Source organism: Etheostoma spectabile, chromosome 2 (assembly GCF_008692095.1).
Source record: "Etheostoma spectabile isolate EspeVRDwgs_2016 chromosome 2, UIUC_Espe_1.0, whole genome shotgun sequence".
Lineage (NCBI taxonomy): Eukaryota > Metazoa > Chordata > Actinopteri > Perciformes > Percidae > Etheostoma > Etheostoma spectabile.
In genome coordinates, this window is record NC_045734.1 from 9,332,075 (window position 1) to 9,356,797 (window position 24,723).

The 24,723-nt window shown below is 42.0% G+C and overlaps 1 protein-coding gene across 3 annotated transcripts in view; it reads left to right on the forward strand.

Annotated features, from left to right (window-relative positions):
- The window catches only part of znf827 (zinc finger protein 827), a 70,119-nt gene that overhangs the window by 25,853 nt on the left and 19,543 nt on the right, over positions 1–24,723 (forward strand). For 2 of the 3 annotated variants that reach the window (XM_032534050.1, XM_032534071.1), the window contains exons 3-8: positions 500–672; positions 975–1,470; positions 10,772–11,050; positions 20,284–20,532; positions 23,728–23,782; positions 23,908–24,008. In XM_032534050.1, the coding sequence (XP_032389941.1) occupies positions 500–672; positions 975–1,470; positions 10,772–11,050; positions 20,284–20,532; positions 23,728–23,782; positions 23,908–24,008 (1,353 nt within the window). The remainder of the gene's footprint in view (positions 1–499; positions 673–974; positions 1,471–10,771; positions 11,051–20,283; positions 20,533–23,727; positions 23,783–23,907; positions 24,009–24,723) is intronic. The other variant, XM_032534058.1, reaches the window with a different exon arrangement.

A 24,723-nucleotide genomic window follows, 5' to 3' on the forward strand; every position in this document is an offset into this window, starting at 1 on the left:
AGAGGTTGGGCCGCAGATGGCGGTTTATTGTTGCAAATAGGCAGTCTCGAGGTTTTACACCTCAGGTCAATGAATGGCTGAGCACAGTAATTTCACCAAACACTGATTACCAGATGTTTTTCAAGGAACGGCACTGGAATACTTATGAAGCCATCCTGACAGGCCCTTGTAGAATTTGTAATGCAATCATGCCTCTTTCTAATAAGACCAATTAAACGGTAATGGATGCCGGATATGAAGCCAACAACAATAATCGGGCTACTAAAACATGCTTGAGTTTTTACTTCCATTGTTCCATTGCTTCCAGCTGGCATTTCCCTTGATAGTTTTCACAATTAGGTGTGGAGTAGTAGCCTCTTCTAGATCTGTGAATACTGTAGTCAGTATTTGGAAAGGCATGGTTTTTATTTCTTAACAGTAACAAAGGTGCATTCCATGCACTAACACACTAATGACCCTAATGACTGTTCTTGTAACAATGTTATTTTGTGTCTTCAAGGCTCTCCTGAGGATGGTGGCAAACCATTCCAGTGTCCTGTGTGTGGACTGGTCATCAAACGCAAGAGCTACTGGAAGAGACACATGGTCATCCACACAGGCTTGAAAAGCCACCAGTGTCCATTGTGTCCCTTCCGCTGTGCTCGCAAAGACAATCTTAAGTCCCACATGAAGGTGAGATGATATGGATTTTCTTCATTTTGTGACCCTGCACCTCTTGTCACCCCCACCCATATCATCTTTAATTAGTGGCTATTATGGCTCTTGAAATATAATTGTTAACATTAAAGGATATGCATGCTTTAGTTAAACGTGTAATAAATCCTCTACATGGCAATTCCATCTAAGTAAACCCTGCTGCATGTTTGCAGATATATTTAACTGAATTCAAGAAAAGACTCCTGTCTTTCCTCTTTATGTCCTGTAGTGCCAGAGAGAACAAGGGTATTTGACACAAACCTGTCCTTCTTTTCCAGGTACATCAGCACCAGGACCGGGGTGAGACATTTCAGTGTGAACTTTGCCCCTTCACCTCCTCCCGTCACTTCAGCCTGAAGCTTCACATGCGCTGCCACCAGCACTTCCCCCGCACAGACGTCAAGGTGAAAGAAGAGCTCACCACCGACACTGAGGGCGAGGGCTCCCTGATGGGTGACAGCAGCTCCGCAGACCTGAGGGGAACGGAGGTGTCCCCGCTGCACTCAGACACCCAGCAGCAGACATCTCCCTCGGTCGAGGCTTCCTCCAATCACGTCCACATCAAGGAGGAGCAACAGGAGAGAGATCTGTCTGTGCTCTCCCCCTTTAGCATGTGCAGGGACCGTCCTAATAGCAGTGCCAACTCCCTGGACCTACCTGGAGTTGGGGTAGGAGTCGGGCTCAGATCCAGTCCCAGTGGTCCAACCACAGCCTCCCTCTTTAGCCCTGACATCACTACCAAGACAGCCACTGACCTGCTTATGAAGCTTTCAGGTTGGCATAAATGTTTTATATATTTTTTATAAAATGAAAAATGCAATTCAGTAGATCTCTACTAGAATGTCGGCAATTAGCAAGGAAGCGACCATTTAGAGAATAAGAATCAAAAAACAGTATATATTTATATTTATATATATTTTTTCTGATTATCACCTAATCAATTAATCAACTAATAGTTTATGCTGTAATTCAGTCAATATGTATATTTTTGCAGACTTGGGAGCCTATGTGTAATTGCGGTAGCAGGTAAGAGCCTATGGAAATTAAAAGCGTTAACACCAGTCTCTGGCAGATCATCTTGTGAAGTGAACCCAGATGTAAGGAGGAGGTGGGCAGGTGTTAGTTTTCTTTTGTTGCCATCATATAAAAAAGGAAAAAAACACCAATGTACAGGACATACTGTACTGTAGTTATTACTTAAACAGTGTCCACAGACCCACTACTAGCTTGATTCCTGTTATCATAACTGTTTTCTTTATTGTATCGCTTTCTCAACTTGACTTTGCAGCTCCAGTCATTGCAGTTTAAAAATACAAAAACAAGTATCACTTCTTTCAAATTTGAACATGAAGACATCCCTTCTGATCTCCAGCTAGATGTTGTCTTTTCTTTGCCTTAAGTTTTATTTTATTCTTCACTGTCACCAGAAATAACATTCCTAAGAAGTGTAAACAGTTTAATGTTTATTGTTTCGGGTCAAGGCTGCAGTATGTCTATTTGAGCAGTGTTTAATGGATTCTAAAACAATGGGAGCCTTAAATGACAGAGTTAGCTCGAACCTTTTACTGAAAAGACTGTCTGCGTTTGACAGTGGAAAATACATTAATGTGTTAAGATGTTTTATGGGCATTAACATAGCAATCAAATTTAAAATCCTGCTAGAGTTTTCCTTTTATACAGTAAATTGAATAGAAATAGTTGACACTATATGTGCCAGCGCTGTGTGGGTCTTGTTGTTTTTCAGACTTTAACTACCATTGTGCATTTTCAGGATATCAGGGATGCCTTCTCTTGTACACAGGGTATGTGTCTCTCCCATGAGCATGGTAGAAAACTAGGCCATGGACTTTTAGCCTTCTCACAAGTACCACATTTTAAACTGGTTAGGGCAACACCCAAGGAATACAAAACGTACCCTAAGGACACTGATGTTGAGGAAGACAAAATACTTTATATTTAACTAAATTTTAAGTTTTAGCAACATTGTCTTGCCAGTACACATACTCTATATGGACTTTTATATTACTATAGGAAACCATAGTAGACACAGATACAAAGGCTTGAAATATTCCAGTACTATAACAATAACAACCTGCCTAGCTGATGCAACACTGGTGTAAACACAGGAAGGATGTCATCTATGAGATCTGAATTTGTAGATTGATATTCAAAAGATGACAATGATAGAAGCTCAATACACGTACAAATGGTGGATATTGTTAAGCCCAACACATCTGATTTGTTGTCATGCCACTTCTGTGTTTGTTAAAAGTGTGTTGGAATTAGCAAAAGAGAGGAGACATTCTTAGCATAGTTACAGTATTCCAAGCATACCACGAAGGAGTAAGTAGACTGAGAATGTTCTGATAATGAGCATTTTTCTTACTTTTCAAAAGTAAAGCTTCAGTGGCTTTATGACTAAACAATGCTTTGCTAAATGGCTAACAGGGATCTTTTTTTGGTATTCATCAGCTCAAGTGCACCTCATGCAAAAACAGTGTTTCATTGTGTGTATATTCATGATTGGTAGCAACAGAGTAGAACATCCACATAGAAATCAACTTAAGTACCACTGAGCATCACTAAAGTCATGACCTAAATCAGAGCAAGTACAGAATATTCACATCTCATTTTGTAGATAAATGGTCTCTTTTTTGAACAAGGTATTATCTGCTTAAAATGTAATTACAATACCCAAATAATATTACATTCTTCAACCATTTTTGAGATTATTTATCCATCCAAGGTTGAATACTGTATTTTCTTTGGCATTTTTGGCACTCAGTTAAAATGACACTTGATGGCTGCCCAGTAGTACATCCCCAGTCTTTTGCTGTTGGCAACTGATTAGCTCCACTGAAGCCGTTGGAGACTAAATGATTTGCTCAAGGGCACCTCAATAAAAGTTGCTGTGGGATTAATCCCACATTTTATCAGTTGTCAGGGGAGTTGAAGATCTGTAACCTCTAGGCATCTTTCTCCTGTTAACAATTCTTTTTGCCTGTGTGTTGGTGTTATTATAACTGACAAAATTGTGACACAGTTTATTCTAAAGGTTGAATAAACCTTGATCCTGACGAGATCAACTGAAAATGACAAGTAGAAGAAGTCTGTTGGGAGTGCTGCATTAAGGATTGTTTACATAGAACAACTGTACTCATTTAAGCCTCATTTAAATATTGAAGTTTCCCAAGTTTTGCCCTTTCTTGCAGTTAATAATGACTACCTGGTTGTGTGCACCTCAATATTCACTATTTCTTGGTATTTGTAAAGTTGCAGTGTGACATGGAATTTGTCCCCAGCTTTCCGATACAGCATTATTTTAACAACCTTGACAAACATGCTGCTCTAAGGTATACTAGGACCGCATTGTGTTTAGATGCATTTCACCATGTTGCAAAATATCAAAGGATGGGCTCAGCGAGGATGGCAAGATTGATGGGAAAAGGTTGACCGGGGTTCAACGTCGGGGTCGGGGCTACGGCTGCCACTCTTCCACTTAATGCTGTGTAATTAGATTGAGATCTTGAGCGAGGATGGGAGGAAAAAACCCTGGGAACATTAGATTAATTAAAAATGTATGCATAATTCATAATTAAAAAGGAATTCATAATTTGAAATGATTAGCGCCCTCAGCGCCATCCTGCGACCCCGCCAGGATGCACAGGGACTGGGCCAGCTTAGTTAACTCCCCCTCGATCTCGCACGCCCGGGCTCCACATGGATGCCCCCTGGGTGCCAGTTGCACTTCACTCCCAGACTGCACAATCAAGTCCAGGCAACTCCCAGAGGAGCCAAGATGGCTCCTCACAATGTCAGTCCAGTGTCAAGTGGCGGACATCTTAGTCGGGGCATCATTCAAGGAGAATGAGGAAGAATATAAAAAGACAGGACGAGAGGACGTTGAACTTGAATGCATGATGATGAGTTTTAATGAATACTGCTTCTTTGATCACAAAGTTCTCCCTTTGTTGGGGGGCAAAACGAAAGATAGAGGTTTATGAAACTGAGAAGAGCTGGGCTCAGGTCTTTGTGAGACTTACCCATGCCACTGAGCAGCCAGGGAGGGAGAGGTGAGGAAGTTCCTCCTGGGACCTCTAGACTCTATTTCTTTTGACCTCCCTGCCAACCCAGATTGAATGTGTACACGGGCAGCTCATCCCTCCTGCTTTTACACTGCTGTCTCAGAGCCTCAATCCCACAAGGCCTGGGAGAAGGAGGGTGGAAGAGGGGGAGATGGAGGGGGGTATAAAAAAGCTGGACAGGGAAAGATAAAAAAGAGACAAAGTGACAGCAAGTGAGGGAGAGGGAGAAAGAGGCAAAGAGGGAGTTGCATCGAGTTCCCCAGGCATAAAAAGTCAGTGAACTCTTCCTGACCTCTGACATAATAAGCATATCATTTTTGGGCTGTCCTGCTTTCCATTGAGTGTTATAGTGATACCCTTTGATTTTTATCCTTGCACGCTGACACAACCGTTAGCTATCTAGTGTGATCCACATTTTGATTCAGAGATGAAAGCCACAGAGGCACTTTGAAATGCACAGCCCCTACCCTGTGCCCAGTGGACCCTGAGTTAATAATGACCACACACACACACACACACACACACACACACACACACACACACACACACACACACAACACCCCACACACACACCCCGCTGCGGTGACACAGGCACAACGAGCTTGACCCTGGCTGGGTGTGAATAATTGGCATGCAGGGGGTTGTGGGAGGTGTTGCATCTGTCATGATGCTTCTGCAGTTGTCTTATTTATCTTTTTTCCTGGGAGAGGATATTGCATGCAATGCTTTGCTACACTGAATTGATTCCCAGGCAGAATTTTATCAATGCACATGAAAAATCTTGACTAATTTTTAAAGGATTTTTAGAAATCCTGCATTATCATGTCATTAACCAAGATATATATACATTATTTTTGTTTTGTTGTATTATTTAATTAGATTTAATATACATTTTTATATTTCAACACCAAAAGCGGCATCTATTGAATGTAGTAGTATGTATAGACGTGTATTATAGAAATACTTTGGCTTTGTTGCACCATCGCTTAGTTGACACAGAATTTAGAAATGTCCTGTCTTTAGTTTTGTCACTTGTGAGCATCTAGATTTCATCTGCATGTCCCTTGCTTTCCAGCTCTGCATGAGCAGACACAGGCAGGCCTTTTGTGTGTGACCTCTGGTCCATACATCCCCACTGCAGCCATCAGTATCACTGTCCAGTGTCTAGCACACTGTCAGCTATTGTTGGGTTCTCAACCTGCCCAACGTAGCCCCGTGTTTTTTGTTTTTTTTTTCCTCCGGGAGAATACAGCAGCCAATTGTCAGAAGGGAGCGGGCCGGCGTGACAGAGGTGGAAAGCTAATGAAGTTATTTGACGGCAGCCCTGGCCACGGAGCGAGAGGTGAGGTGGAGTGGACAAGCGCCTGGCAGCGAGACGGATGAGGCACGAGAGAGAAGCGTGGTGAAGGGGGAGAGAAACAGGAAAGAGAACGGCAATGAAAGTAGCATTGGTGGCAGGTGTCAGAAGGGTGTGATAACATGGAGACAAACTGATAGCATCATCAACCCTGAGCTAGAACCAGCCGTACAGTATCATGTGCAGAGGGCTGACATTGGCCTGGGTATGTACTCACACAGGCAAAACGCTCACAGAATAGATGCCCAGTCACCCAGAGATGCCCATGTGCTCCTCAGATCGGTGTTCACTTCACAAGCTGATCTGCCAGAGACTGTATGCGCATGATGCTATTGTGACTGTGAAATTCTGACCGACAAAAGGCCAAAGTGTAAGCTTGGCATTGCAGGCTGAATTGTTCCTGTTGGTAGTGTGCTCTGGCTTTTTGTTATTGAGCCATCAGCTTAGAGGAATAAAAAAAAAAACGTGCCCATTGGATTAGGCTACTTAATAATTCATTGGGCTCTGTAACATAGATTCTGAGTGGAAATAAACTCTATTTATAGCAACAATCCAAAAGGTCACTGGAGTGGTGTGACTTGGTGTGTGATTGCACGTCCTGGGGTTGTTTCGTTCTCATAAGGCCACAGAGAAGAAGAATTTGGGAATCTTAAGTTTGTGTTGAGTTTGTGTTTGTCTGTGGCTTTAGTGCCGCCCAGCATTTGTATATGGTTTGACTGCAGCATTACACAGCGCGCATACTGCTGTATGTGACAACATAAAGTAGGGATTTCTCCTAAGATATATGTAGAGTGTAAAGTGTGTGCATGGGTGTATGGGATAGTGTATTTTTTGTGTGTTTGTAACGCGGTGACCAAGTGTGCTGTCCCTGTCTGATCCGACATGGCCCAACACGCTTCTAATTAGAGGACGTCCTTCCAGGTGCTGACCAGGTTATACTTAGCCTGCCCGCTGACATCTGACGGTGTGACATTTCCAGCTGGTGCCTTGTGCGACCCTGCACCACTGCCCCTGAACTTGAAGGTCACCCCCCCCCCCCCCCCCCCCCCCCCCCCCCCCCCCCCCCCCCCCCCCCCCTCTTGAACTGCAAACTGCCATAGTGTGGCACTGTGGCATCGTGGCACCACATGGGTGGTCAAAACACCAGCACCTGTCCCCTTTTCCTGCCCCGTATCCCCTGTCCCTGAGCCCTCTACCCCTCCGGCATAGATCATCATTAATCAAAGGGTCTGGAGCCGGCGCAGATTGATGATGCGGGCAGGGGGCGGGTGCCCTGTAGCGGTTAGAGATGTTAGGTGAGACGGTAGGGTGAGGAGCGGAGCAGATCTCTGCTGGGGCCAGAGGAGACTGGACAGTAGTCTGCCCAAGAGTGATAGCCTCTCTCTCGTTCGTGTGTGCGTGTGTGTGTGTGGGGGGGAGGAGGTGTAAACTGATGATGTGTCAAGGGTCGGGAAGAGGGCTCATAGGATATATAGATTTGTTTGTTGGTATCCTACTTGGCCACAGTTAAATTGTATTAGATGAGGAATTTAAAAAATATAAATGATAAATGTTAATATGATATATACATTTTAATAATTTTTATTTTGAATGAATAAAGGTAATAACAGAGGTGAACCAGTACTAATACGTGTAGCTCCTTAGCAGCTCCTCAGCTGTGGTGTCTGTTGGAGCAGCAGCGAATGAATCTGTTTATTTCAGAAAAGAATGCATGACCCTTACAATTACATCATATTACGAACGTATTCTGCTGTAAGGAAAAGTAACTCTTGAGGTGCATATATTTTTACAATTAACAAAGGCAAATACAGAAAGCAACCTTTTCCACATTTGGATATCATTAGCATATGTTATAGCCTGCCTTTTAAACTTCACCATAGCAACCAGGCTCTGCTTCGTGACTCACGTGTGAAACTGTCTAAATCACAACACCACCGTTGCAGATACTGTTTCATCCATAGTGGCTTATTTGTTTTTTACTTTTGGCAAACAACAACATGCTAAAATTTCTGAGATAATACGGTTCTACACACACTTCTACAAGCTTCATGGTTGCTCAAAGCAGATAAAAATCTCTTTCCAGACTTCCTTCTATGGCAGGTCTCTATTATCTAGTTAACCATAATAAGTAAAAAAAAACAAATTACAAAAAAAACAAAATCATTATTTTATAAAACCAGGAAAAAAACAACTATTTTACATTTACCAATAATGTGACATTGTAATATTTTGCAACCACATAACTTGCACACACATTCATGTAAAGGTACTTTATTGTCACATACACATAGATGTAGCGAAATTCATTCTCTGCATTTTATCCGTCCAGCCATTTACAGCGCCCGGGGACCAACTCCAGATCTGCATCTGGAGAACCTAATACATGTTTTTTTGATGGTGGGGGAAACAACTCCACACAGAAAGGTGTGGGACGACCTGGATTCAAACTTCTTGCTGTGAGGCCACAGTGCTAATCATTGGACCACCATGCTGCCTATATGCTGCATATAAGTGTTTCAAGTTTCATGTATTCAGGTCTGTGCTGCCAACAGCCAATCCTCTCAATGAAGTACTTAGTGCTGTACTTGTTTCTGAAAAATGGGTTGGTGCACCCGTTGTAAATCAGGTTACAATAGTGGACAATAGGATTCTTTAACCTTGCCCACGGTTTCCATAGTTGCACTGAATGAAATGAAGATATCAAGTAGCTTTGCACAGGCAAACATAATACATATTTTAAACATACTGTATATCTGCAGTTTCTCTCACTGTTCTATAGCCATTTTAAATGTCCACAGTGTTGTAAGCCTTAGCCTATTTAAACCTTTATTTTAGTGCAGAGTGTAGTGGTACGTGCTGAGAGACACAAAGAGGCGCTTGCCCCTCTGTTCTTTTCTTGGCGGCTATCGGAAGTTGCTCCATGTCTAATTATTAATTATTCATCTAAGGCGGATTAGATGTGGCCCAGTTTCTCTTGAAGATGGCTTTAGAGCAGAGGGATCCATGTGACAGTTCACTCTCTAACCTAGGCTACACACTGCAGAGATGGCAAAGACTTCAGCTGATTGCTATCGCGCTCTACAGAAGTACAGGAATTATTTCATGTCCTTACGTCTGAAGAGGATTCAGACGCGTCCGGGGCAAGAAAGGATAAGGAAACCAGACTTGAAGTAGAATAGGGCTGAGAATAAAATGTTAAGAAATTAATGGGAAGGGGAGGGGGTAGTGTGAAGGAGAAAAGAGGAGGGAAATAAATTGGAAATTTGTTGCAGATGCCCTAAAGACTGAGAGGACAGTCATGAGGTTGTACCGTCTGTGTTGGCCCACAGCACACCACCTGTGGTGTCTCTTGCAGCAATAGGACTGAAAATCCACTGTGTTCCATTTAATCTACATTTTCACGTATTATACTTTTATGTTGTGCATATATAGTCCTTTTCCCCTATAGGAAATGTTGATTTAATGTGCTTGTAGCATATAAACACAACCGATAGAGCCTTACCGACACAAATATTTGGTTATTTAAAAATCCGATATATTGGCCGATTGTACATTTTAAAAAAATCAAAAAAAAATCCACAGAACAGAGAAACATCAAAATATATTAAATTTCTGATGAAATCTATAAAAAGACAAACTTAAAGTATAACACTTAAAGCCCTTTGAATAAAAACACAATAACAAAAAAAAAAACAGCCAACAGGGACGTTGTAGAGTGCCCTCTGGTGGACAAACTATTCAATGCCAACAATCACTTTATGGTTGACTGTCTGTTTTTATTTTATTTTTTAAATATTCATTTATCAGAAATATTTATTTGTCATTATATAGTAAATGATTCTGATGAATGAATCTTTAAAAAAAAAGAGGAAATTATTATTAATATTATGTTTTTCCATTGGCCAATATAAATGCTAATACAAATTGTTTCAACCCGCCAATATATCGGTCGGGCTCTAATAAACATTAAACTTCAGTTTAGTTTCAGTTAGCACTATAATACATTTAAGATGCTCACCACTGGCCAGAGGTTGAGTGGTATACAGAATGCAGTATGTTACCCTTGGGTACAAACAAGTCCTAAAAACCTTTTGCCATTCACTCAGAGCTGCAAATATTAATGAATTAGTTATCAACTATTAAATTAATTGCCAACTATTTTGATAATCAATCGGTTTGAGTCATTTTTATGAAAAAAAATAAAGGAAATAGTCACTGATTCCAGTTTACTAAATGTGAATGTGTTGCAGTTTCTCCTCTAGTAACTCATCTATGACAGTAACTAACAAGACGTTGGAGAACACTGATATACATTTTTCCCCATTTTTGGTCATTTCACAAGCCAAACAACTAATTGCTCAATCGAGAAAATAATCACCAGATTAATCAATAATTAGTAAATTGTTAATTGCAGCCCTAAACTCAGTAAGTAATGTAAGGCAGATGCAGTAATAGAAGGAATGCAGAGCGTACATATGGCCTCTTATTATTTTTGTGTTAAACTTTACATACACCTTCCAAAATACCCAACAAACCTCACTTATTTGGTTACAATCAGTATTTGGAGCATTTCTTTTGAAATTCTTTCTTAATTTTGTCTCATTCCTTTGATTTCTTTTCTTTCTGGCTGCAGCAGCCAACCAGAGGGAGACGCTCAAGTCTCCATTCCACCTGAAGGAAGAGTCCAAAGTGGAGGAAGCGTCGAGCCCTAGACCATCCTCCCAGTCCCAAAGCCAGGTACAGCCAAGCTTCACTGCGGCTTTCTGCCAGGACGGGCCAGTGGGGGCTGCAGCGTCTACAGAGCGCCCAGGGTCGCTGAAACCAAGGGATGGAAGCCCAATGGATAAGAACAGCTTGTTGAGCCAGGATATCAACGTTAAGGTGGCCTCTGAGCTGCTGATTAAGCTTTCAGGTAGGGTGTGTGCATGTATGGATCTGTGCATGTTTACGATAAGGGGGAGATGCAAATGAGCTTTATAGTTCTCAAATGGCAAATGGGCCTATCCACACAATTAGTTATTCTAAATCCAAGAAAAAAAAAAATATATACATTGTGTGTGTGTGTGTGTGTGTGTGTGTGTGTGTGTGTGTGTGTGTGTGTGTGTGTGTGTGTGTGTGTGTGTGTGTGTGTGTGTGTGTGTGTGTGTGTGTGTGTGTGTGTGTGTGTGTGTGTGTGTGTGTGTGTGTGTGTGTGTGCACATATACTATATATGTATGTATCTATCTATGTATGTAAATAAATTTTAACTTTTCTACAGAAGTATTTCTAGGAAAGAACAGGCCATGTGTTACCATTATTTGTTGTGCTGGTCGGCTGTTAGAGTTTCAGACCAGCCAATAGCAGCTCAGGGTTAGCTTTAGGCCAGAGGTATGACACTGACTGCCATTAAAGGGTCCTGTTGTTTTCTACCATGGCACACCTAACCAAGCTGAAATTGGGGGCTTCTCAAAGGTGAGCAAAGTGTACCTGTGGGTAAAAGTATGTGGTGAAATAGTAACTCTGCTCTAGATGGTGGCTGCGGAGCCTTTGTATCCTCTGTGATGATATTTAGGTGACTTGTCTTGACCCTTCATTTTCTTTCTACAATAGCATGCATCTATGGTTTACTACAAAATTGTGAACAAAAAGCAGTGCGTTTAGGATCAGTTTTGCTTTGTGTTGTGCAGTAGTTTCCTTTTCAAAACAAAACTTTCAAATAGCAGAAGATGACAGATAGTTAAACAGTAAGATATTTGACAGCATCCCTTGACCTGTGTGGAACACTAAACTCATCCAATGAATTAGCTTTTACAGCTTCTGGTTTGAGCTCCGCAAGAATGTTGGGAACGAGTCCTCAGACAGGCACTCTTTATTTTGTAGCACTCTGCGTGTGCTGCTGCACCTGTGTTGTTGTTTTAACAGTTGTTTCAATTACTATACACTTTGTGTCACTGCTAAATAAAGTTTAAAGCTGCTGCGTATTTTAGCCTACAGTACATCCAAAATCCCTACTGAATGCAAGGTCCAGTTCAAGTGTATTATGGCCAGGTGTTTGTCCGCTGTGGGCTGCTGGAGTGTATCTCTCACGCAGTCAAGAATAAAATTGGCTGAAGTATGTATCAGTATGTACCAACAGAGATAGCTTCCCTAGCTATATTAAAACATTTTTTTTCCTGATGCCAGTGTGTGTGTATGCTTGACGGACACCTCACACACCAGTTGCCATTGTTCTCTCTGGGTTGATTGGTGTTCGAAGTGACTCATGCTGGCTGGTAGCTCTGTGGTACTACACGTGTGCTGCTCAACTGCCTGCCCCCGGGTCACGTTTCCCTGTGTGTATGCTTTTGTGTGTGCTTTTGAGGAAGACAAAGATGACATGATAACCTACCAAGAAAACACATTTAAGATACTGGCGTTTGTGTTAAATCAAAACGACTCTGAGAGAATGATGTGGGCAGTATGTAATTCCTCTACTGTACTGCCTTCACCTGTGTTCTTTGTTTCATCACTGCTATCCCTCTTTCTCTCCCATCAATTCTGGCGTTTCCAATTCCTTGCACTGATGTTATCCTGCCAGTTTATGTGGTTCTCAAGCAGCATGGCCGGCGTTTATCCCCACCCATCACTTACACTAGCTCTGCAAGGTTGACCTAGGTTAGGGAAATATGCTGCAGCGTTCATCCGTCCGCTGGCTCCCTCTGCCCCCTCACACAGTCCTCGGAGCGCAGTGCCGTCCATTGCCATGGCAACAGTGGGGGCGGTAGATGGAGAGGGCTGTCTAGAGTGACAGCCTTGACAAGAGTCTGGACCCTCAAATGACCCTGGGGGGAAGGGAAGGAGAGAAAAAAAAGATGGCGAGGAGGAAAGGAGAAAGCCAGGGAAAGGTCAATGTCGTTACAGTCACGTGTGATTACGGTCATGAGGTTCAAGGCCATTGGCACAGTAACCTCTCTCTGTCCCCTGCTAAAGGTCAACCCCAGACCACAATAACCCAGTGAGGATACTTAAATAGGGAAATCACATTGGGGAGTTTTAGACGAAGCATTGTATTGGTTCTAAACCTCTCTTTTTGTCTGTCAAATGTCTCATTTCCTCATATTTGCTTGTTGTACAGAAAATGAACACAACCTAATTAGATTTCTGCTACACATCCTTCTTCGACCATGGCTTTGGACAGTCCGAGCAAGTGAGGTTGTCATCATTACTGCCCATTGTGCTGTAACGTTACTTGCATCATTCCTTTTAACTAGGTCACTTCTACTTCTCTTCTCTCTTCTTCGTCCCCCTCTCTCCTTTCTTCCATATCAAACATTGGTTGGTCGTGTTGAGTCGCCTTGCATGCACTACCTCCCCCACATCTGTTTAAAACCAGGCTGCTGGTGTCTAGGGGCTAATTACGCCAGGCTAAATAGTCCCTGGCGCCAGAGGCTAACGTGTCCTAGCAGATGGGCACTGGTGTTGCAGGGCAAGGGGAACATGGCGTCACAGTAAGGGAGGGAGAAGGAGGGGTACAGGGCCCTAGGTGGTGCCCTGGCAGACTGGCATCGTGTGGGTAACAGCCGTGCCACCCACTCACCATCCAGCCACCCTCACTATAGGTGTGAAATCACACTTTGTACTCCCTTAACTCGTTCCTCATTCCTTAGGAACATGCCTTCCATCTCTGAAGACATTTCACTGGACCTCTCTCCTCTACAGTGCTCGTTACCTTCATAATAAAAGTTGCATCAAGCAATATTGACTACTAAGGAGCAATACGACTTCAAACCAAACTGACAGCAACACATTTTTTGGCTTGTGTGGTTCTTTTTGTTAATGATTATTATAGAAAACAACAACCGACTTACACACCCAGCATTAGCAAAGCAACATGGACCTTCCATCTGAGCTTTTTTCTGGTTTACCATTTTAATATAGGTTTAATATTAACTGGTGTTAATGCCTGGTTTGGTCCCCTAGCTCTAGTGATGGTTAATGCCCATGGCTTTTTAAGAAAAGTGTATTGTTTTGATTTTTTTCTGTGCGTCAGAGCAATTAGCTGCATGCAGCAAGAAAGAAATTGGAAAGTGGGTGTTGATTCCCCGAAGCATTGGCAGTTCTTACAACAGTGGCCAAAGCTGATTGATTGATTGATAATTAATGTTGTTTGTAATCAAAGGATGCCAACTCCACCTGGCTTTCCCTCAAAAGATTTCACATGATTGCCTCTACTGTAGGAGCCACATCTGAGTGACATACCACATGCTGTCAGCCTACAATGTGGACATCGTCACTGTCAACTGTTATCATCTTACAGTTACACATCAATCCCATTAAGAGTTTTGGGGGGGGGGGGGTTGTTCTGCCTAAAAGTCAACTCTTGACTTGCTGCTGTTACATATAATTAAAACATTCCCTGTTTTAATTCTGCTGCAACACTTCATTTTGCCATCAAAATGTAACCAATAAAGTAGCAGAATACCATCCATGTTGTAAAAGACCAGCCTGATGTAATGGTGTAATGTCTCTGCTCTTTGATGCAGCACTTGTTACAGACAAAAAACACACATTGTACATCTCCGGCTACCTTCAGGTAGCGGTTGGGATTTAGTCAACCAAAGTGGAAGGCTAAAAGCAGTTTAGGATGACCGATGCCGACAGAATAATTGACATTGTTGGTTTTTTCTACATGTGTCTACTGGTTGTAGAATGTGTTTATTTACTTGATTTAAAATTCCCCAACACCTTGCCTTACACTATCTTGTTTGTATGGAGCGTGCATGTCATAGCACTACTCCTACCTACTCCTACCATGACAGTAAAGCACAATTGAAGGTTAGGAAAACGTATCAAACGTATCAGCAACTGTTAAGTGACAAAAAAAGAATTCTTACATAAATAAAAGTAAAACAACAGAAATAGTTAAAATAATATGGGAAGCCTCAGTTTATTTGGCTTCCAGGACAAAACGCTACCAAGCAAATTTGTTTATACTACAAATATATGTATGTGTGTTAGTGCTGTCAGTTAAACGTGTTATTAACGGGGTTAACGCAAAACCATTTTAACGGTGTCAATTTTTTTCTTGCGAGTTTAACGTTCTTTTTTGGCCTAACAAACTTTGTAGTTTTTTTTCACATGCTGTTGCAACAACTAGTAACATTAGAGAAACTACAACACCACACCGGATCTAGCTAGACGGGAAACATGCACGCCGCACACACTTGTTTGGGCTTGTGAGCCGGCCAAAGAATAGTAACGTTACGTTTTGAGTGTATGGCGAGCGCGATACACCAAAGTAATTGGTGTGTTTTGTCATTGTGAACTGAGCTATCATCGCAGCACGTCCAGTCTGAAATACCACTTGATGGCCAAGCACTGAGCGGATGTGAACTCTCCACCCCCTCATCAAAGTATTTTTTCACCCTTTGATTGATTGACAGTGTTACATTGTGTGAGAGATTATTTACTCCAAGTGAGAATGTTACGTGTTAAATTAAACACTACAGTAGGCTAAATGCCAAGGTTGTTTTCAATAAAAAAAAAAAGCTGATCCACTTTTCCATGTTGATAAGAGCATTAAAATGAGAAAAATTAATGAGACAAAAAGAAATCAAGGGACATTTAGAATAGAAAAAAGTGTGTGATTAATTGCGATTTTTTATATATATATATATATATATATATCTCCCTTCCCCTTTTTTGTAATGTTCATTATTTATCTATACAATCACATGAAAGGATTCACTATTTACTCCATATGGATTATCAAAGCAGGCAGTAATCAGTTCACCATTTGAATCCACAACACTAGCATTACTGTACAGTATTACGTTATGTTAAGCCCTACACTGCTCTGACGGTGTCCTCACCATGACCTCTCAGTGTGGCCGCTCGCTGACCTCACTTTACTCCCACCCTTCCCACTTTCACTTCTTTCTTTCTGTCTCACTGGCTCATTATCACTGCCTATGGTTCCATTTACAGAAATGCAGTTTTATATGCAGATGTGATTGACAGAATTATCGAGGAAAATCGTTGGTCGCCTTTTGTCTTGGCCATATACGATAAAACGTTCCTAGTCTTGGATCACCTCTGGCTTGTACCAAATGTTTTTTGTTTAGGACCATTTTTATAAGGCCCATTATCTTACTCCTTATGGGCTGTTTATCAAGCGTGCCGCTATAGAGTCCGATGTAGCTGCAGCTTGCAACTGTTGGAAGGCTGAACTACTGAGAGCTAGCTGGTTGAGGATCAATTGTAGCAGCAGCTTGTCTGTGAAGTCTGCAGGCAAGGCTGCTGTGGCTCCCACATGACATGCAGTCTCCACACTGCAGCCTTTGAAGCACATGAACTCTTCACCCCTGTCTGAGCAGGTCGGTGAGAGAGAGAGAGAGATGGGGCAGGGATGGAGAGATGTAGAATAACAGAGCAGAGAGAAGGCTAGACTAGGATAACGGGGGGCGGGATGGGGGGTGGGGGGGCAGAGAGGTGGAGAGGTTGTCATTTAGGCTCGAGCCATTCCTCATCCTTCCGTCCTCCCCCAGCTCTTCTCTCTCATCCCACTTTCTTGTTTCCTCTCTTACCCTCAGGTGTTTCTGGCGCTGTTTGACAATTTCTTTCCCTTTCTTTAACCTTCCTCCTTGCCTCTTCTTCTGACTATGTCCCTCACTGCCTGTCTGTTCAAGTTTTTGTTCCTGCGGTATTGAAGCATCAAAGTGTTGCAGTAAACTGACTTTGCATGCATGAAGTCACTAATGGTGTAACTAAGTGTTGTTACAAATCTGGCCTGGGTCTGTGCCTTCCTGCTGAATATTCTCAGCAAAAAAGGCTGTCACGTCCACGCAGATTCAAGTAGACACTTGAGGTCAAAGTTGATCACTAAAAACAGAACATCGCACAAACCCCAGTCACTTTCATTCTGACTCAAAACTTGAGTAGTACTGCATCAGAGGGAGCAAGGTATGTACATATATGCATGTAAATGAACTTGGTTGGCATACAGATCACATCGGCACACATTGCAAAACCGTGCAATATGTTTGCCATTAAAAAACCAAGTGGAGCTGAAAAAAACTCATTTAACCTAACTAATCAGAAAAAAGCACATGCAGAGCTTCATGAATAGGATCTATATGCATTTGTTTATCCAGAGACATGAATGTTAAGGACTGAAGGCAAAAATCGAACTAAAACTAAAAGTTCATTGCTTATTTACTACACAAACAGCCAGTATAACAAAGATGTGTACACGTGTATTTAATTGTTATGACTGCTCCTAAATTAGCAAAACATTTGAGCAAATCACTTTTGAAACCTTCGTGGGAGAAAAGATCAATAGAATTTTTGCACTAAAGGTTTTTTAAATTGTATTTATATAGAACAATATGATGTTGTTAACAGTATAGACAGTTACTTTGGACCATGTTGTCCCAATGATTAATATTTTTCAAAATCTAGGCCAAACTTGAACATGACAACGTAATAAATTAGATTATATCTAATGAAATAATACCAAAGAAGTTGGTTTCCCTTGTTTCTCTTATCTCACATATAATACCACAAAATTGCCACTATGTGTTGGCGTGTTTTTGAAAAATCACAATGTAAACCACCACATAGCAGTTTTCATTTTCGGTGTATCATACAAATGTATAGAACCACATATTACTTGATAGCCTGTAGTTTAAATCTATTTTATTTCCCATAGTTCTTAATAATGTTTTTTTTTTTTTTAAAGGCATATTTTGAATTAATTAACTAATAATATTCAGAGAAATTGGAGCAACTCTGACTTTAGGGAGAGGCTGTGATATTTTTTGAGAAAGGGCACAGACACTTTTGTACAGATGCATTCTTCCAGACCTGATCTGTGGCCTAATGGCTACTGGTATATCACAAAAGAGGCTTCTGCACCAGAGGGGATGACACATGCGCCCATAGACACACAGGGCACAAACACACACACGCACACACACTCTCACGCTCTCACTTACAGACACACACACAAGCTGGATTCAGGCAGACAGAGGGCTGCTTTTTAGGAGTTCAGAACATTAGGTCATGACCCTGACAAAAAAGCCATAGCTATTATTATCGTGGGAGTAAGGCCACGTTTTCATTGTGCGACAGGTAGACTTCTGATCTAGCCTACTGTGATGCAGTGCTTTCAACGTGGTGTCAGTGTGTTTATGGACAAATATTTTCTCTCTGGGTCACGTGACCTTACTGTAATGGCTCTTTGAGTTGTAAGCATGCTTGTCCCTGCGCTGGGAGCTCAAGTGCATATAGTATGTGTTGATACATGGATGCCTTTTTGTGTGTGTAACTGTGTGTTTTTGCAGTGCAGCCGTCCACTCAGCCTCTGCCGTTAGGGTGGTGATCCAATGATGGAAGCTTGCATGTCCCTTTGTTGACCCTTACAGAGCTGTGCCCCCTCCCATCCCTCCCGCCTCTCTCCTCTGCTCTGCCCCTCCATCCGCCTCTCCTAGGTTACTCTTGGCCAACTCTGGCCACCTGATTAAGGGATTAGCACGGCTGATGCTTGTCAATGTCCCCCACATGCTGGCTACACCTGGACTTTAGGGAGGTGGCAAGGGGGAGTTTACACTTTAATTCACTCACATAAACACAGTTGCATACACACATACTGATACAGTACTCTTGCGTGTTCACACGTGCACACAATGTACTGCAGGTCCAGTCTTGGTCTCTTACACTGGCCTCGTTCAGCAGAGGAGTGGAGAATGTGAAGGGGAGGGGTGGCAGGGTTAGCGCAGGGTTACTGTCTTCTATCTCCCTCCCTCCCTACTCTTTCTCCAGCTCTTCTGGCCAACCCCCTGCCCCTCCCACTGCTCCCAATGCCCTGCCAAATTCATGTATTCCATAATCGTGCTGAGTCGCCATGTCAGCAGCACTGTATCAACCCCACTGCTTTGTCTTGCTCCTGCTTGTCACCACACTGAGACACTGCCTCCTGCCATCCCTGCAGTCAAAGATCAGATACCTTGGATACAGAGATGCTAACGGGTGTACCAATCAATGATTTATTCATGTATTTACTGTATGTATGTACTAAAGCTGCAGTGTATACTTACTGTAGCCTAAAGTAGACCTACATTTAATCAAATAAATTTGACCACAGCGGCCACTGGAGAACAACGGGATAGCTCTGAATTAATGAATATTCTCCAATATTCTTTTATGGCTGCCTTTAGCCTTTTGTTTATATCCATAGAGAGCGGAGAGTCAGTGTTTGATTCTGCAGATCGGCTTGAGACATTCCTAGCAGATGCCATCTCGACTATTTTTAGCCTGCTCACTTTGCCTCACCTCTTGAACTTGTATGAGAAGTGAGTCAACAGCTGTTTTCACCCTTTCAGTCCATTGTTTACATGCTGAATGAAAACGACATTCAATCCGAGACTCTTCTATCCTACTTGATTCTTAGTTACCATTTATAGTGTTTGCCGTCTTTCTTGTTTGCTTCAGTGAACGTACATGAGTTGCTGGAGCCTCCCAGCTCCCATGCGACAGTGTGACTTGTTGATGCCCGCTTGCTCTAATGATTACATAGTTAGATAGTAACCGGCTCATCTCGGCTTTAACTGCAATGTTTTGACTGTTATTTGGCATTCCTTATTTCAGTCTATACGACATCTGTTATGTGTATGCTGGATGCAATATTTACTTGTACAGCCGGGTTAAATCCAAAAAGTGTTGTTTTTTTGTATAAGATTATTTTGGGGGCATTTTTAGGCCTTTTATTGACAGGACAGGTGAAGAAATGAAAGGGTGAGAGAGACGGGGAATGACATGCAGCAAAGGGCCACAGGTCGGAGTCAAACCCGTTTGGGGATTTTTAGCTTGGATTATTTAAGTAGTTTTGTGTGGATTTTTCCATATCAAGGCGATAAAGATGGGTATCATGAGGGTCTCATATGTCATGCTAAGCCTTTTGAGCCCTTTACTTAAGTAAAAGTACTAATAACACTGTGTTAAAGTAGTGCATTACAAGTTAAAGTCCTGCATTCAATATCCTACTTAAGTAAACATAGATGAGTATTATCAGCACAAAGACACAAAAGCAAAGGCTATTGCATTGCATCACAATAATGTATAACGGTTAAATCTCTTCAGAGTCTAACCAGTATTTGTCCTCTTGTATTTGTCCTCCTCATCTGCAGAGAACAACAAAGATCAGTACCAGGATCAGTACAAGGTGAAAGTAAAGGTAGAGCCCATGGAGGTGGACCCACCCCCTGCAGAACTCAACCCACCTGCCTCTCACCTGCTGGCCTTCAGCACTTTAGGGGCTAGTGAGAAGACCGAGCCAATGAGTAACCTCCCCGAGACGTTGGCCTGCCCCCAGAAAGACCTATTCTCCCAAGACATATCGGTCAAAATGGCCTCGGAACTACTGTTCAAATTGTCAGGTATGTTCCCTCCAGACATGTACGCTGTTAGGCACACACTCTGAGCAACAGTACATCTATAAAGCGCATATATAAAGCATGCACAGCAACATGTTGTTTTCCCCCATGCTGCACCAGTGTAAACCTTGGACAGTTTTTGATACTCAACCATAAAACCTACATGTTTCCATTTCTGTCCTCTGGTGGCTCTGTTGTAAAGTCAAGGATATACAACATGTAATGACATCCTGCTTTTTACCTGTACGGCCATGAAAGTGACATTGAAGTAGCAGACAGCTGTTTGTATTGCTAGATTAAGACGGAGCTTTGAGGTGGAACCATCGCCCCCTCAGGGAAAAGGTGCTGTGTGAGTATGTGTGTGGGGGGTCAGGCTTGTAGTCCTGAGCTGTGACCCCAGCTCTATCCAGCCTTGAATTGCTTCGCTTAAATGCCAAATAGAGAAACAAGCTTGTGTAAAATCTTCTTCCTCTTCTTGCTCTCACACATATTCAGAAATTCACACATTGACAGTCATTCTTTCCCACACAGTCTTGCATGCACACCTTTACACACTCACACAGGCCCCATGGGGAGTGGTGTCTGCACAAATGCCCCCCCCCCCCTCTCGACTCGTTTTCAGACATGCCGGCTCAAGCACACTTGGCTGCACATGCTCTCCCCCTGCACTTCCCCTCCCTCCCTTTACATTTCTCCCGTGCGGCATCTCCATGGCAACGTGAAAAGAGACCTCTGTCCTTGGCGAGCAGTGTGACGGAGTGGAGTGTTTAGGGGGGGTTGTAGTGCGGGGGGGGGGGGGGGGGGGGGGGGGGGGGGCAGGCAGAGGATAAGGAGGGTAGAGAGGGCAGCAGGGGTACACAGTATGCCCACCCAGGGAGGCCAGGGCATCACTAGCCTTGCATCAGCAACAACCACCCCCTTAGAAATGGGTCTGAATGTGAGGGGGACTGGAACAGAGTGGGCTGCTGTCACACAATGAGCAATCAATATGAATTACCCAGAGCAGTAGGACCTCAGAGACACATCAGTAGCAAGGTCGCTCTGAACACTGAGATGGTTGTAGCTTTGAAATTCACTTCAGTACATCGCCTTGAAACTCACACATATAGTATGGCTCCATTCTCAGGCGTTTTGTGTTGTGCTTTCTACGGATGAATACTGAAACCTGTAATCTGTGCTCACATCAGCTGGCCATGTCGTAGTGTTAGCTAATTTTACAATTATCACTTTACTTACCACTTAGAAACCTCTTAAAACTATTTGCATTTAATACTCAATTACTCTGTGAGCAACTAGAAATGTTACAACAGCACTCGGGATCTGTGGTATACAGAGGTGGACTTGGATGCACTCTGTTTTCCACTTGCATACGTGTCCCTACTCCCTCAAGGTGCTTTCTGGAAAACCCAAGCAGTTATTGACACGTTTGGCTCATTCTATTAATTTCACCCTTGACTGAAATAAGGACCACCTCCACTAACGTCAAGAGAAAATATCACATTTTTTGTGAACTATAATACTGGCTTATTAAGCACCAGGAGACGTCTAATTCAGCAGGTGATTGATCAATCACATTGTTTGGTCGCTTCACTGTAATTATTCTGAGCAGCATGTTGCGATGTTGGAAAAAGACAAACCTACCGAAGTTAGGCATAGTAGAGACGAACAGTGCAGCACACAATCAGGTGTTATTGTGCAATTGGGAAAAAACTCTGCATTGCAGTTCAGACAGAGGTTAATTTGATAATCACCAGTTGGACAAACCTTTTGCATTTATTCTTCATAAAGTAGTTCTATGGAATATTTGAATAGTTTTGGCCCGATAACTTTTATAGTGTGTCCAAAGAATAGAAGAAATGTCCTTTTGAATATTATTGTATACAGAGTACTGGTCTTTTAGGTAGAGCTGTGCAATGCAATCAAATTAAAAAAAAAAAAATATCCAAAATTTTTCTTTCTTGACGTGACATTAGCTGTGCTGATTCAACAGTTTTTGATGCCACAGTCAGTGCTAATGGACTCAATAATATTGAGAGGTGTTTGTAATGTTTTTTTTCCCCATTTACGTACAAGAGTGCAGCCGTACACAAACGTGCCATCTGGGTTGTCTGATGTGACCACCCATTTAAAAAAAAAAAAAAAAATCCTTTCATGTTGGTGTTGTTGGGCTAACTTTTCGGCTCACAGGTCAGCAGGCCCACCAGAGAGACTCCCACTACTCCAGATGGCCAGTACACCCCATGCTGGCATGACCAACCTGTGCTTTAATAGCCGAGTTAAACATGAAGGATTCAGGATAATATAGTGTTTGTTTCTTTTCTATAATGGCCAATGTGTAAGGAAGCTTTATACGGAGCCCCCCTGGAGTCAGCTGAGAAAAAGAAAACTAATAAGTTTAATAAACTTTGTGCACGGATTATGAATCTGTGCTCACGGTTTTATAAACTGGAGCAAAATGGGAAAGATATTCTATATATGTTCTTACCTTAATTATAACTTGTCTCCTCCTAGTTGTACTACAGCTTGTTAAAACATAAGTTTGGAGACACTACCCTAATTAATCATTAAATTAATAAATATTTTTTAAGTTTTGTGTTGTAGTTTATTTACGTCTATGCACCGCCGGCTGCTACTAGAGCTCAGTCTTATTTCTCCAGGCTGGTGGATGGCTCGTTTTTGATTAAAAAAAAAAAAAAATAGTTTGTAGCTCATTGTTAACCTGACTACGTTAGGAAAGATGCGTCATTTGTGATTTAATATTTCGCTATAGAGTAATTGATCCCAGAAGTTTGAATCTGAATATCTTTTCTACTTTTCTCACGTGCGCACGGATTATGAATCTGTGCACACGGTTTAATAAACGGTTTAACTTTTTTCTTCTCTGCTGATCCCATGGGTCTCTGTAGCTTTTGGACATTTTGGTAACCATTTCTTAACAGACGGAATTCATGGTGGCATCTAAATACATCTACGTCTAAATCTCTGTTCAATACAGTTGACTCAGGACTTAAAGTGAAAACCTAAAACACTAGTTTCTTAACTCAAGGTCCATGTACTGTCTTTTTCTGGAATGCCATGAGGTCGGATTTAAATTGAGTAATGAATAAATAGGAATGGTCAAATATAAATATGTTAATGGTATGGTGTTGACTGTGTTTGATTTGGTCTTGTTGTTGTGCCTTTTTTTTCTTTTTTCAGAAAAAGTCAGCAAAGCCAACAACCACAAAGACAGTAACATGGTGGGAATAAACAGGTGAGTCAATCATTCTGTGTATTTGCTTTATGATAGGTAATAACCTGCATTTTGGAATATAATTTAAATATGTATTTAATGTATTACCCTTGTAACTGTTAGTATTATTATGAATCATGTTTCAGTCCATTCCTGGACGAGTGCTTCAGACAATCACCCTTTAACTCGCGCTCCAAGAGCTCTTCCCCCGCAGAAGCCAGCTCATCTACCAGGGCACTATTCCACGGTAAGATACATGTAGAACACACACACATACACACACACCAACAAACACCACATATCACTATCAGTTTATTGCAAGCAGTAGATGGATGGACATTATCTTCGCTCATTTTGTGTCTTTTAGAGCTGCAACGATAAGTCGATTAACCAATTAGTCGACCACATTTGTGATAATCAATTACGCATTCTGGTAAACATGTCGAACATTTTCTGGTTCCATCTTCTCAGATGTAAGTATTGGCTGTTTTTTGCTGTCATATATAATAGGGTTGGCTGAGATGTTAAAATGTCCCACCTGGCCACCGTCAGCCCAAAAACAAAAGCCAGCAATGTACTCAACGGATAAATTGTCCAATCGACCAGCCGTAATATGTGACTGTATATTTAATATATTGGTTCTATACGGTTGGCCAAACAAAACAAGCAAATTAAAGACATCATCCTCAACTCCAAAAAGTTTTGAATGCCATTTTCATTTTAACATTTCATAGACTCGGTTAGCGAGTAATCAAGAAAATAATCGGCAGATTAATTATTACTGAACATCGTTAATTGCAGCCGTAGTGTCTTTATGTTTGTTGTTTTACACAAAAGATTATTTCCAAAGAAACAATAGACAGAAAAGTGATCTGCAGCTGGCAAAAACAAGGAAGTAATGAACTCTGAACGGTCCATACCACTGCATCCTTCATAGTACAGTATCTTCAAAGACGCGTCCA